At 40.5% G+C, this 17,440-nt stretch overlaps 1 protein-coding gene across 1 annotated transcript; it reads left to right on the forward strand.

The window, feature by feature from the left end:
• The first annotated feature begins 969 nt into the window (after positions 1-969).
• LOC126470148 (uncharacterized) lies at positions 970-14,376 on the forward strand. Its single transcript, XM_050097761.1, has 3 exons — positions 970-1,079; positions 6,563-6,789; positions 13,888-14,376. Exons 1-3 carry the CDS (start codon positions 1,077-1,079, stop codon positions 13,976-13,978), a joined length of 321 nt encoding a protein of 106 aa, XP_049953718.1. The 5' UTR covers positions 970-1,076; the 3' UTR covers positions 13,979-14,376.
• Positions 14,377-17,440: the final 3,064 nt, after the last annotated feature.

Here is a 17,440-nt window from a genome sequence, read left to right on the forward strand (position 1 = left end):
AACATGAGAATGCCTCACCACAGACGAGCGCTGCGACATCTGCAACAATTCGACCCCTTTAGTTCACTATCAGCGATCATCCTACATGCCTACGACTCTGCCTCATCCGATACTCATATGTTTCCAAAAGTTACAAATCACCTTCGTGGACTTCACTTTGATAGTAATGAAGCAGAGAAACCGTAAGTGAGGTTGTGGCTCCGTCAAAAAAATCAAAGATTCTACGATGACGGCACCAACAAACTGGCCTCTCATTGGGAGAAATGTGTTCGTCGCCAGGGTGACTATGTTGAGAAACATGTAGGCATGAGGAATAATGATGCAGAATGTTAATAGTTTTTACCCAAAAATTCCGAGGCAATACTTTTCAGCACGCCCTCCTACTTAAGGTACTTGGCTCGTAATCCGAAGAACGGTGTTCAAACCACAGTTCGACTCGGTCTCAAGTCTCTTGTAATCTCAGAGTCTACAGGACATTAAACTTTGACATCTTTTCAGGTTGAATGGTTCAAATGGCTCTGAGCACTATGGAACTTAACTTCTGAGGTCATCAGTCGCCTAGAACTTAGAACTACTTAAACCAAACTAACCTAAGGACATCACACACATCCATGCCCGAGGCAGGATTCGAACCTGCGACCGTAGCGGTCGCGCGGTTCCAGACTGTAGCGCCAGAGCCGCTCGGTCACCCCGGCCGGCTTTCATGTTGAATACTAGTACTTCCTACAGATCGTGATCAGGACAATATACATTTTATATGCGAATTCCATTGTCCACTGTACGTTCCTGTGAAACTAGAGGCAGTAAATATAACAATGGAATCATAATAGAGTTAAGGGTTTGTAGGATTTCCACTTACGGTAAACGGAACCACATCCGGGAAATAAATTGATGATTTCACGACTCATCCGCCAGAGGGAGTAACATTATCGGGTGTGCGTTGTAAGCTATCTCGATTCTGCTGAACACGCCCGCAACAGTCCCGGGAAGAGTGGTCGTGACGTCAACCGCGTGCCGCTATATCTGCAGTGGGGATAGCCCTGTCTGCACAGTCTGCGTGTCGGCGTGCTACTGCCATGGTGAGTCGCTGCAACCGCAGCCACTAACTTCCTTCGTCTGACTGTCTTATTCGCAAGACTGTATACTTCTGAATGCATTCTTTTAGAGTGGAGCGTTGTTTGCTGATCTGTCGATAGTGTATATCTCTTTCATTTAATTTTTACAATGGGACTTCGTAGAACTAAATTCAACTTTGTGAGGAGTAATTGCCAAACTGTCCCATTAATAGGAAATGGATTGGAGACGTCAATGGTCTTTGAATTTAGGATACAATACCGTGTGTCATTTTATGTATTGCTTGTATAAACAGCTAAATAATCGATTTTATAACTAAGAGTGTCCAGTAGTAGATGGAAAAGTGTGCAAGAATACAAGGCAAAGATTGGCAAGGTTACCTCCGTAAGCACTGGTATACAATCTTTTCCTTAGCTTTGTTGCTAGAGGTGTGGACGCTGCATCAAATATATGTCAGTCTAAGCCGCTACTGTGACATACTGAAATTGCTTATCTAAGCGTTGTGCTGTGTCTGGAATGAACTTTCGTGTCAAATAAAACTGTTTGGGGCTTACACATCACTAGTTATCAAGAACAGCTGTTTTCTTTTGGAAAGATAATTGTGTTTCAGTGCCAGTCCATCATGTCGGTATAGCTTGTCATTGTTGTTGGATCCAGGAACTGAACCACTACCGTTTAATAAACAATTTTCTCGAAATATTCCCAAATTATGGCTAAGTTATTATCTATGATTTCCGTCAAGGATAGACGGTTTGCATACCGAGCCACAGAATCTCTGTGTACGATGAAGAAGAAGATGAGAGGAGCTGAAATTTGAAGCTTGCATCATGGTTCAACACGTAGCTTAATTTGTGTTTCATATGGTAGGACATTATCACAGTGACTCAGCACCAGTACCGATTAAAACACACGAAAGTAGTTCCCTTTCTGTATGAGTACAGTACGCCGTGCAAACAAAGGGATGCAAAAATATGTACAAGAAGACATTTCGAAACTCCCAGGAGTGTATAGTTTGCTGCAGAAAGACAGAGCAAGCTGTGCCTTCTAATATTACAGTTCCACAATGATTATTGTTTTGGTCTGAAATACCGCAAGGCAGACTTAAACATTTGTTAACAAAATATGTTTATTTTCAAGGCCATATTCTTTCTTTCGTTTAGTGTCAGTGCTTCCTTTCTTCAGCTGTCTAACAACCTACCAAAACAGTACAATACAAAATAACAACATCAAATTTTCAATTTCATGGGAAAATTCTGTTATGAGACGTTATAGTGTTATCGCTGATCTCTGTAGGTCATAGGGGTATCTTGTGCTGTGCCAATAGTACTTGCAGTTCGTCGTTTCAGCGTACCTTCGTTACAAATATGATATTCCATCATTTACCTAGAGTGCTGTTTCTTGTAAGAATGAGTCAAACCCCTACATTGGTTTCTGCGAATGCTGAAAAGACGATGTTCTCCGCATCTATTTATAAAATACTTATTGTAGTTTGATATCTGCTGATTTGAGCTAACATGCCATTTTGAAGTGAGTATGTCGTAGCATGTTACTGCGTCGTATATGGCTATCTTAGATCTTATATGGTACAGGCTCTACCAGTCTATTGTCTCCAGTTAAACGTCCAAGGTCATAATACAGTCGAACTGCACTGTCGCAAATGTTCATTTGCAGACAATATTCTGCCACCTGTGAGACTGCTTGCAGGCATTATTACTTATATGGTTTAGACTACGTATTGTCTGCCATACGCATGACCATTAACAATACGTCAACACATTACAAACTGCTCAGTTGAAAACTACATGTTAATCGAAATCGGTTAATCGCACACTGTAATAAACATTTTACAGCCCTAAATCTTCTTTTAAGCAATTAGGAGGGCTACGGAACTAAATCTCGAGAAATAGTTTTTATTTTTATGAGTTCCCAATGAGAATTTTACTTCATGATGATAGCTTCCAAGTCAATGACCAGACACTGTACGTTCGTTTCTCAGTTCGCCGTCAGATTTGTAAGTGGAGTCAGTTACTTTGAGATTGCCTTTCTTAGAAACTTCATTACCTCGAATATTACAAAAGAGATTAATAAATATTGCTAATAATTACCTGGAAATGTTAAATGACGCCAGAAATGGATGAAGAAGAGTACTTGACGTTAAATTTAGCGGAGCTATACGATAAACATCGCAACAGTGCTGTGGCGTGTAATTGAAGGCGAAGTAGGATGTGCTCTCAGGCGAGAAATGACGCAGCACCTTGCCATTCGTGTGCGATAGCCAGAAGGAGTCGTGCTTCCTGAAAGCGAGCCCGGTTCTCTGCAGCCAGTTTCAGTCTACAAAACACTGCAATGTATAGGTGCTAATGAAACTGTGGTACAAAAACTCTAACGACAAAATACACAGCCTTGAATCATTCGTGCGTAACAAGTTGGTGACACAGAATTTATGTGATAATTATATGTTATATGTTTATGGTCTTATATCATCTGTAGAAATACTCTTACGTTATTTTCTTGTTTATCATTAATGGTCCGCCTCCGTAGCTGAGTGGTGTTCGTTGATGACAGCCATACGGAGGACCAAGGTTCGAATCTTTGTACTGCCGGACGCTTCTCCTTGGTGGGAGGACTGGGAAGGGGTGCCATTTGTATAATTACTTGACAGAGAAGTAGTTGGACCAGGTCTGCTAACTCGTCAGCAACTGGGAGAGCGGTGTGGTGACTCCCATCCGTCTATACCGTATCCACATGACGCCATTCATTGATGGATGGCACGGCAGTCGGTCGCGCCCTGTTACCCTGTCTGTGGCCAGAACGGTGGCCAGAGCGGCAGTGCTACTCTACTACTTAGTAGAAGATTATTTGTGCCAACGGCCTCGCTGAAGTCGTAATACCGGTTCCCGTCAGACCACTGAAGTTAATCGCTGTTCGGCGTGGCTAGCACATGGATGGGTGACCGTCCGGTCTTTCGAGCACTGTTGGCAAGCGGGGTCTACTCAGCCCTTGTGAGTCAAATTGAGGAGCTTCTTGATGGAGAAGTGGCGACTCCGGTCACGAAAACTGACAACGGCAGGGAGAGCGGTATGCTGACCACATGCCCCTCCATATCGGCATCCAGGACGCCAGTGGTTGAGGATGGCACGGCGGCCAGTCAGTACCGTTGGGCTTTCCGAGGCCTGTTCGGACGGAGTAGATTATTTGATTCTTTTAACATCCTCGGTAAATAGAAATTACCGAAATGCTCGGTAGAAAGTGTGTTCAGAACGGTGCTACACAGGTCTAAAGAATATCTGGGAGACTATAGTTAAATGCCAGTCACTCTTATGAAATGTGGAGTATTTGGTGTAGATGGGGCGAATTTGCTGCTATTGGGCATGATATCCATTAGTGGAGATGTGCTCTGTGTGTGTGTGTGTGTGTGTGTGTCGCCGGCCGCGGTGGTCTCGCGGTTCTAGGGGCTCAGTCCGGAGCCGCGCGACTGCTACGGTCGCAGGTTCGAATCCTGCCTCGGGCATGGATGTGTGTGATGTCCTTAGGTTAGTTAGGTTTAAGTAGTTCTAAGTTCTAGGGGACTGATGACCACAGATGTTAAGTCCCATAGTGCTCAGAGCCATTTTGTGTGTGTGTGTGTGTGTGTGTGTGTGTGTGTGTGTGTGTGTGTATGACTTTGTGTGGTACAGGAAGGGGGGGAGAGGAGGCCCGTTGTTTTGCCTATACTATTATCCAAAGGTTTTTCTCAGTTGTCTTAGTCCTTATTCATAATTCTACACCAAACAACTTTGAAACGACTCCACAAATTAAGAAAGTTGTTTAATTTAAGGTTATAAGATCATGTATTATTTCAGACACAAAGCGGAACATAACCCTAAACACGTCGTTTGTTTGCAAGCAAAATCGTGACTGTCAGTGCCTTATTACTGAGAAATCTATCATTACTAATATTATGTAGTCATGGAATGAAATTAGTCAACATCGCCGCAATCAGAGTGTATTTAAAAGAAGGAAAATGAGGAAACCGATAAACAAGTCGACCATGAACGCCCCAAACAGCGGTACAGGATTGACATCGGACATCGGATATGAACCAACTCCACTTATGTCTCTATCCGTTGTTCTCAGAGAGAATACTGGAAGTCTTGTAGTGTCCAAGGAAGGGACGTACGGCCGTCCATGCTTGGATCGTTTATCATGTGTGACACGGTTATGCGTGGAGATCTTTTTGCCTTCTCGCATCTTCGGGTGGAGTAGTGTTCTATATGTTACAAGTGATCTGTTTAGTCTAGCAGTGCTATCTCGAAAACTGATTCCTACAGTCGGTATTGTAGTAATCCTCAAACATTATTGTTTATGATTTCCTCCCTATGTCTGTTTGCAGTTACTATATCACAGGTGAGTGTATTGCACAGTCAGCACCTTGAACTACTAAATCTTAAACTTGATATCAGAAGCTTTCATTATTTTGGTTGGATTATAACGTGTCTAGGTCCCAATCTGGTCAGGCCGTGTTGAAAACCCATGCAATATGAAGAAAAGAAATGGCTTTCGTCTGTGAAGCGGATCGATGTAAATCCCGCCTAATGTGATTCAGGTGACTAGTCTCTATCTACTGATGACCTGCAACATAAAGCGGTTTCAAAAAGTAAATTAAGAACCACATTTGCCTATAGTGGTCATGAAAATGACAACCGAAACGGTTTTCAGAATTCGGTTTGCTAGACTACATCGATTGCTTTAGGACCAATTCACAAACAATAGTCATCAAATGTGGGTCTTACCTCCCTCATCCTCTATTGCAAATTCTCTAATCGTCCCCCATCAACTGAAGCATCTTCTGCAGATTGTTACCGTAAGTGAACTATGTAACCAATAGGCACATATACCAACACAAATCATCGATCCAATATTGTCCAGTACTAATTACGACTGATTTCACTCACCTGTTCACTACAAAGTCTAACTAAAGCGTAGAGTAATTACGCTGTACCGTCTACAGATTCTTGCTTGCTTTCGTTAACCAGAACTTAAATCTAGGTATTGGCGCCTAATAGAGGACTGTGTGTTGATCGGCACAACAGTACAGTTGTGCTCTCTGCCGAAAAATTATGACGTTTAAATGTGGGAAAATAAGATGATCTTCATTCTAATGGTCAGTGGTAATCATATGGTAGAGTAAAAGTGATTTTCCTAGCATACAATGCAAGAACTCTCTCCCCACTACCCCCTCTCCCGTCTCTCTCGCCCTGCCTCTCACCCCCCCCCCCCCCACCTCTCTCTCTCTCTCTCTCTCTCTCTCTCTCTCTTCCCCCCATATATGAAGACCCCTTAGAAAGCGGATCAGTTGAGAGAAAAATGTCAAAGATTGTCAAGGTTGGATGGCATGTTTATTGATTTGTCTCCACTGTAAATGGAATAGTGACTTTTACAGCAATGTGAGCGAACTGTACTGTTGGGTCTTGCTAGACCTGTTTCATATGTCTCTGATTTTTCGCAGTTGAAACTGAAAGCGGTGCTATTGCTGACGCTGGTGGGAGTGACAATGTCGCAGTACCAGTCGTTCTACGCAGGGAACGGCTGGCCACCCCAGCCGGCGGCCTCTGACGACGGCATCGGCAACCGTGTTGGTGAAGCTCCCGGAAAAGCTCAATCGCCCGACGATCTGATAGCGTCTCGAGTTGGCGCATGGCCAGAGGAGCGACAGCCATTTTGGAAACTTAACTGGTAAGCGTCACTTTCCTCATTCTACATTAGCATCACTTCGCTGCAACAGTTATCTAAATTTCTTCATATACATAGATATCTGTATTCCGGTGTTGGCGTGGGGCACTTACTGCTACTCAAATATAACAGAATAATTTTCCTGTAGTATTTACGAAAAGTAAGCGCGAAGAAAGATCGTCGACATACTTTCGTACATACCGGAATGTCTGCAATTTCAACCTCGAGATCAATACGTGAAATATGGGTTGGAGAGAGTGGTATTGAAAATATGCACTTTTGGGATTTTGGAGTTAAGCTGTAGGCAATGCACATCGCTTTTCTAATAATGTCTCCCAGTGGTTTTTCTGAGCATTTGTGTGATACGCACGCACTGACCAAACCAGTGACCAATGGCACAATTAATCTCTCAATTTTCTCTATCTGCTCCAGTAATCCTATAGTGAACAGTAAGTCTTATCATATGTCCTTAAAGTATTCTAGACGCTGATATTGCTTCCTCATTAGGAACAACATTATGAGCTCTATCAGCTAGGAGGAATTTATTCAATTATCAACTGATATGTGTAGGGAGATTAATATGTTCGGTCTACGTTAGTATCCTGTCATACTCTCCATTTTATGACGAGAAATGCCATTATCAAATTGCCGTCAGAGGTCGTGCACTGGGTATGAGGTCAAAGCCAATTTTCAGTTAGTGGAAAGTTCCACAAATGAACCAAACACGGCGCCATTATATGCATGCTTTATACATTGCTGAAATAAACTTATTAGGTCTACTCTGTAATACTCGCACCTTCCGACAGTTTGTTTACACTGCTATATAGTACATTGAGTGAATTTACTTGAGTACGACAAAAGAGAGATGTTGCGTTGTGTTGCAGCCCTAACAAAGGCACTAAGTCAGTCCTTCTGTATTCATGTCTCATAGGGGCTCATGTACGCCCTGTTGCCTTATGAGACGCAGGAGTAATAGTTCCAGCATTAAATGTAATGGTCACTATATCTTTTCAGTTGCTTTCGATACTCGTTGCTAGTTGTCACTGTTTGCGGACAAAGATTTTGTGTACCATTATAACACTTTCAACTGTGAATTCTAATATTTTCAATCCATTATTTTCCACTCAGACGAGGCACCATGGATCATTGTATGTTGAGTGTCAGCACAGCTTTGGAAGTAGAATGCTTTATCCGCTTACCACCAACCATTGCACAGAAACCATATTAAGTTTGGACTGGGACAGTATAGTGACGAGTAACTGCATTATAGATAGCTCCTATGTTGGAACGAGAGCCCTCGGTCACTATGGTGACTGGAAGAGTTGGTCGAGTCATACGACTGGGATGTCATCATATCTAGTTGTTGCTCGACATTGGCGCATTCTCTTGCGACCAGGTTGCATGTACCCCACCCTTGAGGTCGTGCAGAGATTGGGATTTCACGTGCCACTGCTGAGTACTGCCACAGCCAGTTAGCTGCTGTGGGTTACATCTTGTCTAATTGTAACAGCTATAGTGCAGAAAATCGCTCGACGGTTCATTGCAGGAATCAGTGTCATTACAGTCCATATTTATGCATCCATCCAGTATGTAACCTTCCTAAATCATGATCTTTGGCCAACCTGAGCCTGTCACCTGTCTCTACTGACCACATCGTAGACGGAACATTAAATTCCAGTTTTACTTTTTCGAGACATATTTCGCAAAAGTTAAGCATGCTAAATCATAGTTTCATTCCATCCTTTCTTCCTTCCTTTCTGCCTTGCATCCTACATGAAGAGAAACTGCTTCATTCAGAAAGGCTGTTGCGTTTCCAATTTCATTAATCTTGTTGAGATTCATCTACTGTTGTTAGCTGTTACATTAACGTGCATGTGTTTGCATGTTTCAGTGCATGAAATAAAACTCGCAATCGAACAATGGACTCTTGTAAGACAGAAAAATGCGTGAAGAGAAACTGTTGCATTTTTAGTTCCACAAATCTTGTTGAGATATGTACATCCACTCTTGTTACCTATTGCATAAACGTGTATACGTTTGCATGTAAACTTATAACACACAGTCCTGCTGAGAACGCTACCAGGCAGTTGATCGACTTGGAACTTATATTGACACGTACTAAGTTATTTAGTTTCCGTATTAACGTTTTTAACTTTGCTGGAAAGGCGCAACATCAGACAAACATATAAAGTCTCCACGAAAAATAATTTTGTATCTCATGTCTTAACGAAGTAGCTTATTTCTAAAATAATTTTAAATTAATTTTTGTTGTCTGAAACAATTAATGTTGTAGAGAATTCAAATCTCCGGTAGGCTTTTCCACCAAACGCAAGAAACGTTTACTCAGACATGCAGTGGTTGATTCTCCTCGCTCTTCCTTGTGCATATCAGCTCTTAATCTGTCTCTAATGACATGTATGTTGCACGGTCATTACACATTGAAACTCGTCCTTCCTATTTTGTTTGCAGCTGCATTAAAATCATTGCACATTGTACAATGGTCCAAGATAGTTGCTGCTTCACCCATCTATCTTGGACGATATTGACGTTAGATGTCGTCTTACATGAGCGATACGCCATCGTGCATATATCACATTCCCCAGCCATGGACAATAGATAAATTCTGAGGGCAATTAGATGGGGACAGAGTTGTATTAACTTTCTAACTATTTCCTTCTAACTGAGCTGCGTCTCCTAACCACACATTCGAAATTACCTTCCAAACTGCTTGTTTTCGGACCCCTGTTTACTGGAACGATTTTTCTTCTATTCTTGTATACTTTTCAGCTTTTCAGTTTTCTCTTTCAATTATGACATCCCCTTGTGTATTTGTTGGTAATTCTGCAGCCTTGCCCAAGTCATGGACTGTCTGGATCACAAAATCCTACTTAGAAAACTAAACTGTTATGGCATTAATGGCATCACTCCTGCACAGATCGAAACTTATCCCATAACAGGAAGCAGAGAGTCTCTTTAACAAGCTGTTTCTTAGGCCTGAAATAACCACATAACGGGAAAACGTAACATGTGCAGTGCCATAGGTATCGGTACTGGGCCCACTCTTCTTTCTAACCTACATAAATGATCTTCTGCGGACATTAAAGGTCAGTTAAAAACTATGATGACACAAGCATACGAATCGAGGATACAAATTCAAACCTAAGAGACACAGCTCAAAGGATAACTGAACAAACCTATATCTTTTTCACAGCTAATAGTATGTCTTAATCTCACAAAGACTTGTATTGTGCAATTTCAAACAAGCAATAAGGACCTTTAAGCAACGGAAGAAGACATTAATGGCTATACACTGAATGACCAGAGTGTGAAAAAATCCTTGGGGTCCAGCTGGATAACAAGTTAAAATGGAGTCAACACATGGATAAATTAGTCAAGAGTTCCTCAGTTTCATCTGAACTATGATATACACAGTTACAACGCAAAAGTAAAAAATAATTTTGATGCAGGCTTTGTCTTCTTGTCCACGGTTCAGAATAGATTTATTTAATCTAGTGATAAAATAATCAACACGCTTCCGTCTAACGTAAAGCAAGACGTTGGAAATCCATACCATTTCGGAAGAAAGTTGAAAAAATACGTCATTAGCCATTCTTTTCCACAAATTAGCCGGATACCTACATTCAGGAATTGAAAAGTTCTCTTAGGTACATGGCAAGTAGCAACGTTTGTTATAAAGCCGATATGTACTATAGACAGGTCTTAGTATCTGTAGATGAAACAAAGTATTTTATTTGAAAAATAACACTGTAATCAAGTAAATATCATGCTACTAATAGCAGATAAACAGCGGCTATATAGTAAAATTGAGCAGGCAGCAGCTTTTATCAAAGTAATTATGAATAAATCCTCTCCAGCTGTAATTGATAAATCCTATATTTGGATAAAATCATACATACGACCCGGGTTTCAGGTTGTAAACCCCATCTTCAGGTGCTACAAATAAGCAAGGGAATCTAAGCGGGACACTAAATAAAATTAATTAATATTAAAAGGGTCCATGCAAATGTGAACATCAGGCAGCCGTGTTGTTTCCTATGATTTCATCAGTTGTCCCTCCCGCCCTCGGAATTAGCTCTGGCGGTGGCCATTGTATGAGGTGTATGTGAACTGAAGCGTCTCATTGCGGTTCACACAGCAGTTAGTTGACCAGCCTTGCTGGGCGTCCACGACTTGTGGCGGGCTTGCAACTTGTTTAGTAAACTACTTTAGAAGTTCAAAAATTGGCATCCTACGGCATTTATGCCTTCATTTTACTTAAGGGGGGTACGACGTCAAACGGGTCGACTTGGAGGAGGAGAGGCATCACAGGACATTTTAATTTCCAGTGTCTATACTTCTACAAATAAATTCATAAAACTTCGTCAGCATCTTCAGGAAGGATTCACGACTCACACTCATTGCAGTGGAAGTTCGAAAACATAACAAAATAAATTTTTTTACGTGCGAAATTTCATCATTTTTTTCACTTACTAATGGCTGCATTTGTTGCTATAGGTACACTTTTCTTCATATGTTAGAGAGATTCTTCGATGAATTTTGCACAGCATACATACCATACTCACAGGTGTATGAAAATCTAGAATTTATTTAATTTATGAAAAAACTTTTTCTTACTTTTTGAACTTCATGTTTAGAAAATACACAAATTTTTTAGTTAATTACCTCAATTTTTACCACAGGTTTTAATAGATTTGGAAAATTGTAGAGTTTCATACACCTTTGAGTGTGGTTTGTATGCTGTGCAAAATTCATCGAAGAATCTCTCTTTCTTATGAAGAAAAGTGTACCTATAGCAACAAAGTGAAAAAATGATGAAATTTCACATGTAAAAAAAAATTATGTCGTTATGTTTTAGAACTTCCACTGCTATGGGGGTGAATTCTGAATCCTTCCTGGCCATGCTGACAAAGTTTTATGAATTTATTTGTAAAAGTATAGACAGTGGAAACTAAAATGTTCTGTGGTGCCTCTCCTGCTCCAAGTCGGCCCGTTTGACGTCCTACCTCCCTTAAGCCCATGCCACATGTCTAGCCGTTCGCAGTTGATTCGTACGTTACATTCGTTTGGGAGGTTTATTTATTGATTCACTCCTGTTTTCCCGATTAGGCCCCGTTTACCCGATGTGGTACTGCTTGACTCTGGTCTCCTCATGTCTCACACGCACGGGGTCTCGCATGCTACTTGATAAATTTGCTGGATTTTTTACATGATTGACACGATTTTCTCATACGCAACCAGGGCATGACCTAATGTTCACATTTGAATGAACTCTTTTAACTTTAATTAATTTTATATGGTATCCGTCTTAGTTTCCCCTGTTTTTATAGCACCTGAAGATGGGATTCACATCCTAAAACCTGGCCCGTGTGTACGATTTTATGCAAATAAAGGCTTTATCAATTACAACTGAAATGATTTCGTTCATCACGAAAAATTATACCATTAGTTGTGGATGTATTTTCTCAAAATGGCAGCTGTCTTACTGTTGTTGTTGTTGTTGTTGTTGTTGTGGTCTTCAGTCCTGACACTGGTTTGATGCAGTTCTCCATGCTACTCTATCCTGTGCAAGCTGCTTCATCTCCCAGTACGTACTGCAGCCTACAGCCTTCTGAATCTGCTTAGTGTATTCATCTCTTGGTAGCCCTCTACGATTTTTACCCTCCACGCTGCCCTCCAATGCTAAATTTGTGATCCCTTGATGCCTCAGAACACGTCCTACCAACCGGTCCCTTCTTCTTGTCAAGTTGTGCCACGAACTCCTCTTCTCCCCAATTCTATTCAATACCTCCTCATTAGTTATGTGATCTACCCATCTAATCTTCAGCATTCTTCTGTAGCACCACATTTCGAAAGCTTCTATTCTCTTCTTGTCCAAACTATTTATCGTCCATGTTTCACTTCCATACATGGCTACATTCCATACAAATACTTTCAGAAACGACTTCCTGACACTTAAATCTATACTCGATGTTAACAAATTTCTCTTCTTCAGAAGTGCTTTCCTTGCCATTGCCAGTCTGCATTTTATATCCTCTCTACTTCGACCATCATCAGTTATTTTGCTCCCCAAATATCAAAACTCCTTTACTACTTTAAGTGTCTCTTTTCCTAATCTAATTCCCTCAGCATCACCCGACTTAATTCGACTACATTCCATTATCCTCATTTTGCTTTTGTTGATGTTCATCTTCTATCCTCCTTTCAAGACACTCTCTATTCCGTTCAACTGCTCTTCCAAGTCCTTTGCTGTCTCTGACAGAATTACAACGTCATCGGCGAACCTTAAAGTATTTATTTCTTTTCCATGGATTTTAATACCGACTCCGAATTCTTCTTTTGTTTCCTTTATTGCTTGCTCAATATACAGATTGAATAACATCGGGGAGAGGCTACAACCCTGTCTCACTCCGTTCCCAACCACTGCTTCCCTTTCATGTCCCTCGACTCTTATAACTGCCATCTGGTTTCTGTACAAATTGTAAATAGCCTTTCGCTCCCAGTATTTTACCACTGCCACCTTCAGAATTTGAAAGAGGGTATTCCAGTCAACACTGTCAAAAGCTTTCTCTAAGTCTACAAATGCTAGAAATGTAGTTTTGCCTTTTCTTAATCTAGCTTCTAAGATAAGTTGTAGGGGCTGGCTTACTAATTTACTAGATTAAATTTAGGTGGAATAAGTGTGAACAGCGTTAAGCAGCACTGCATAATGATGGTTTATTGTTAATACAGAATACAGATTGTTTCTACGATGTATTTGTCTTATGTTAGGGTATACCTTTATTCATTCCACATCCCTGAAGCTTTCCCTTCTTAATGGAGTCTACGGATCACGCTGAATAAATGAATGAATGAGATATACAAGCATTATTAACTCTTTGAGAATATAACAGATTTTTGTGATATTAATAGTTAACCTGTTTGAGAGTAAACGATATATGTGCCTGCTTAACTGTATTTAGGTTTCTTGTTCAGGCTTTTGGCACTAGGTGAAGGGAAGAAGGTTTCGCATATAAAAGAAATCTGTTGTGAACGCCTATGAGTTTAATGTTTTAATTTCACTTTTTTCATGTGTTGTCGCAGGGATCAGATCCAGAAGCACATCGGGCGACCGCAGCCAGAGCCGCAGCGCAAGTCCGCGGCTCCGGCGCAGCAGCAGGTCGGCCGTCCCTGAGTCCTCATTCGCCAGTAGCACTCAGCATTCCACAGCATGCGCCCATTTCCCATACCGAATAAACGGCGTCGGGCTCTAACAATCTTATTCATCCATATAGACTGTTTACCAAAGTTTAACTGAATCACTTCATGCAAATGTCAGGTTGGCACCATTATATACGCCAGGGCCAACATTCTTCAACTTTTTTGTATCTAACTTGCGTTGTGATCCATCTCTAAAGACTTCCCTGTCGACGAGACATTAAATTGTCATCTCTCCTCATTAACTCGTTCCCCATTATATATTATTTACACGCAGTATTATATTTGCAGTGTAGAGCTCGTTTGCTTTACACCAGGTTGTGCTTAAAATGTTTTGTTATTTCATGGAGAATGTCAATAAAAGTGGTGTTGTAATTTCTCTATTACTTTCATTGTACGATTACCTCGGTGTTGATATCCTGCAGCTGATTGCTGAATTGCGAGATAAAATGCGTTGTGGGAGGCTCATGCCTCGTTCTCTCGCATTCCACAAAATTCAGTACATGACGCTGCGAAAAGGAGAAGGGAAGCAATGTACACACTTAGCTACATATTACATTCCAGTCTGTAAATGAGAAACATTTACCTTAGAGATAGCCGGCCGTTGTGGCCGAGCGGTTCTAGGCGCTTCAGTCTGGAACCGCGCGACAGCTACGGTCGCAGGTTCGAATCCTGCCACGGGCATGGATGTGTGTGATGTCCTTAGGTTAGTTAGGTTTAAGTAGTTCTAAGTTCTAGGGGACTGATGACCTCAGATGTTAAGTCCCATAGTGCTCAGAGCCATTTGAACCATTTTACTTCAGAGATACATAAATTCTTTTAATTCATGACACTTAATGAAGCTGTCACGATATTTGTATTGGCTGTCGTTAGAGATTACACATATTATCAATTTAAACAGCTTTAATACTTTCTGTATTTGTCAACAAACAAAAGAGTTTAATGTACTCTTAGGTTCTGCACATTCTCTTTACGCTCTATTAAAACAATCATTACCCATTCCAATCACGCGACAATCTTCCATGTTCAGTGTCACTTTTACTTAGGTTTAAAAATAAAATCCTAAGTTTTATAACGATTGCTTTTGTCAGTCACTGTAACTTCGAAGAAAGAGCCACGCTACGATGGGACATACACAGTGGCTCATGGAAGTACTGAAACCATGCAACAAAAAGGGAAGGGAGGAAGAAACATATACTCAGTTAAGACATCTATAAAAACGTGTCGTAATAAAGCTCGTCTTCTCAATAAAAAAATCTTGACAGAAAAATATAGTTTTAATTAACTTTCGAATGTTCCTTTGCTACCTGTCAGACACTGGATATACATAAGCAGACAAAAATTTCAGTAGGAACATAGTTAATCAATTTTTTAGCTAAACAGCTTTTGTGAAAAATATGAAAGTTTGTGTATTTATGAACTTTATTGTTTGCTTCAAGCTGATTTCAAGTACTGATAACGTAGTTATTGAATTCGTCAGTGCCTTGTAAAGGTGATGTAATGCGTAACTATCATACAGAGATACTTGCAAATAATGTTGAATGGACCAAAATTATAATTCTTCCCATGACAACAGATTATTCTATCGCTACATAGGGAAGAAATTTAATACCCGACGCCGAAAATTACAATTTGTAAATGTTCTGCTTGTATTTGTTTTATTCTGTTTACCGGTTTTCGGTTATCGAAATCTTTAGCTCTCTTGCTGTCTGTTACGCTGACATTTATTTGCGACTACATTCGTCAGAAATTTGCGTGGTTCCCATTTCCCTACATTTGAATGCATGCGAATGTATTTTGTCTGCTATTTAATATTTAGTTACCACGACAGTATTCATCCTTATGTTCTACCTACAAAGTCTGATACCATATAGAATGTTGTGTGAATGCGTAATCAATTCCTTAATAGTTTATTGTGTTAAACATTTGTATGGCCAGTTTATAGTTATTTACGTCTTTTTTGATACAACATGTCATTCTATTTTCAGGAGCAATGCATGAGGCTCCTGTCTACGAGTTTCGTTTAGTTCGGAAAAGTGGTGAGAAAGGAAAACATATTAGGAACACAAAAATCAATCAACACAAAAGCAGAGTATGTTGTTAGAATAGTAGTATTGTACAAAACACCACACACTGGTCTACAGTCTTCTTGCCTCATCTTAATATAGGAAATTGAGCCGTAACTTATCTCTGAAACGATTAGTGTGTTGGCTCTTTCTCGTGCCCGCGCTTTGCCGCGGTACAGTTGCCCGCGATCGCCTATTTAGGAGCGCGGAACGATTCAAACAGGTCAGTTTCCAGCAGGATTCGAGAGAGTTACGAGCTCGTCCGGGAGAGGGCAATACTCTCCTGTACCGAGGTACTGTGGTTATCTAAAGAGATAATCCAAAATCTGATTAGCCATAATCAATTTTCACCTCTTTGTCTGAAAGTTGTTCTATGTGGATCACGATACGAGCTGTGTGGTATTTACCGAAATAATTTATTCTTCTGATAGGTTATTTCAGTGTTTGCTATCTTAAATTAGTGCTGCGTAAAAGGCTCACGGCTTCACAAGAGTCAAAACGGGTGGCTGTAATTTTATTGGTTTTTCCATTCGTTGTAGGGTGCAGCTTGTCTGTGTTCTGTTCGAGGCTGCCTTAGGTACTGCCGCAGTCAGTGAGGCCTACTCTCCCTCAAGGGTGCTGTGGTACAATAACACACTATTGATTTGAAAGTGTTCTCTTAAAAAAACTGTTTTTAGTTGCAAGAGGAAGTAGCGGTTACTGATTCTACCGGGCCCTTCATGTTGCAGAATAGATAAACTAAAATTGCTGTTTGAAGAAATTTTTTTATTTTCCTCTAAAATAAGTATGTTTAAATGCTGTACAATTATGTATTGCTCAAAGTCCCCTTTACAAGGGATTGGTTGCATCCTTGAGAGGATCAATTTTTTATGGAGTTGCGATATTTGAAACTGAAGTTTAAATTCAGTTGAGATATAATTTTACCAGCTGTGCCTAGAATTGATTTTGTTTCACATTGAGGCATTCATAGACAAACATTCTATTTTTTGTTAATAGTTTACGTTTTTACTTATGGTGTGCGTTATATTTCGGGCACTAATCGCCGATGGCTCCAATATATAAATTCAATATATTGTGAGTTTTATTTTTTCATCTAATTGTTACTTTTTATCTAAATAAAGTTTCCCGGCAAAGAACCGGTTACTGTAGTCTGAATATCTATGCTGATACCAATCTGCCGTGCTATTACGTTGTGGTAAATAAACTTTGTCGCTGAGAATAGTCTATGGGCTTAGTCCTTTCACTCTCGGCAGGCTTGAGACCTGCTAACAAAATATCAGAAACATCTACTTCTTTGACAACGGAAAAGAACTTCGTGTTGTGAAACATTTGGAATAACCAATGTGGTCACATGTCGTCGAAGCATCATTTAC

The sequence above is a fragment of the Schistocerca serialis genome, chromosome 3 (assembly GCF_023864345.2).
Source record: "Schistocerca serialis cubense isolate TAMUIC-IGC-003099 chromosome 3, iqSchSeri2.2, whole genome shotgun sequence".
Classification (NCBI taxonomy): Eukaryota; Metazoa; Arthropoda; class Insecta; order Orthoptera; family Acrididae; genus Schistocerca; species Schistocerca serialis.

Excerpts from the sequence above, each read along its gene's own strand:
- LOC126470148 (XM_050097761.1), top strand. Across the intron at positions 6,790-13,887 it reads CCATTTTGGAAACTTAACTG|GGATCAGATCCAGAAGCACA; the intron begins GTAAGCGTCACT and ends GTGTTGTCGCAG.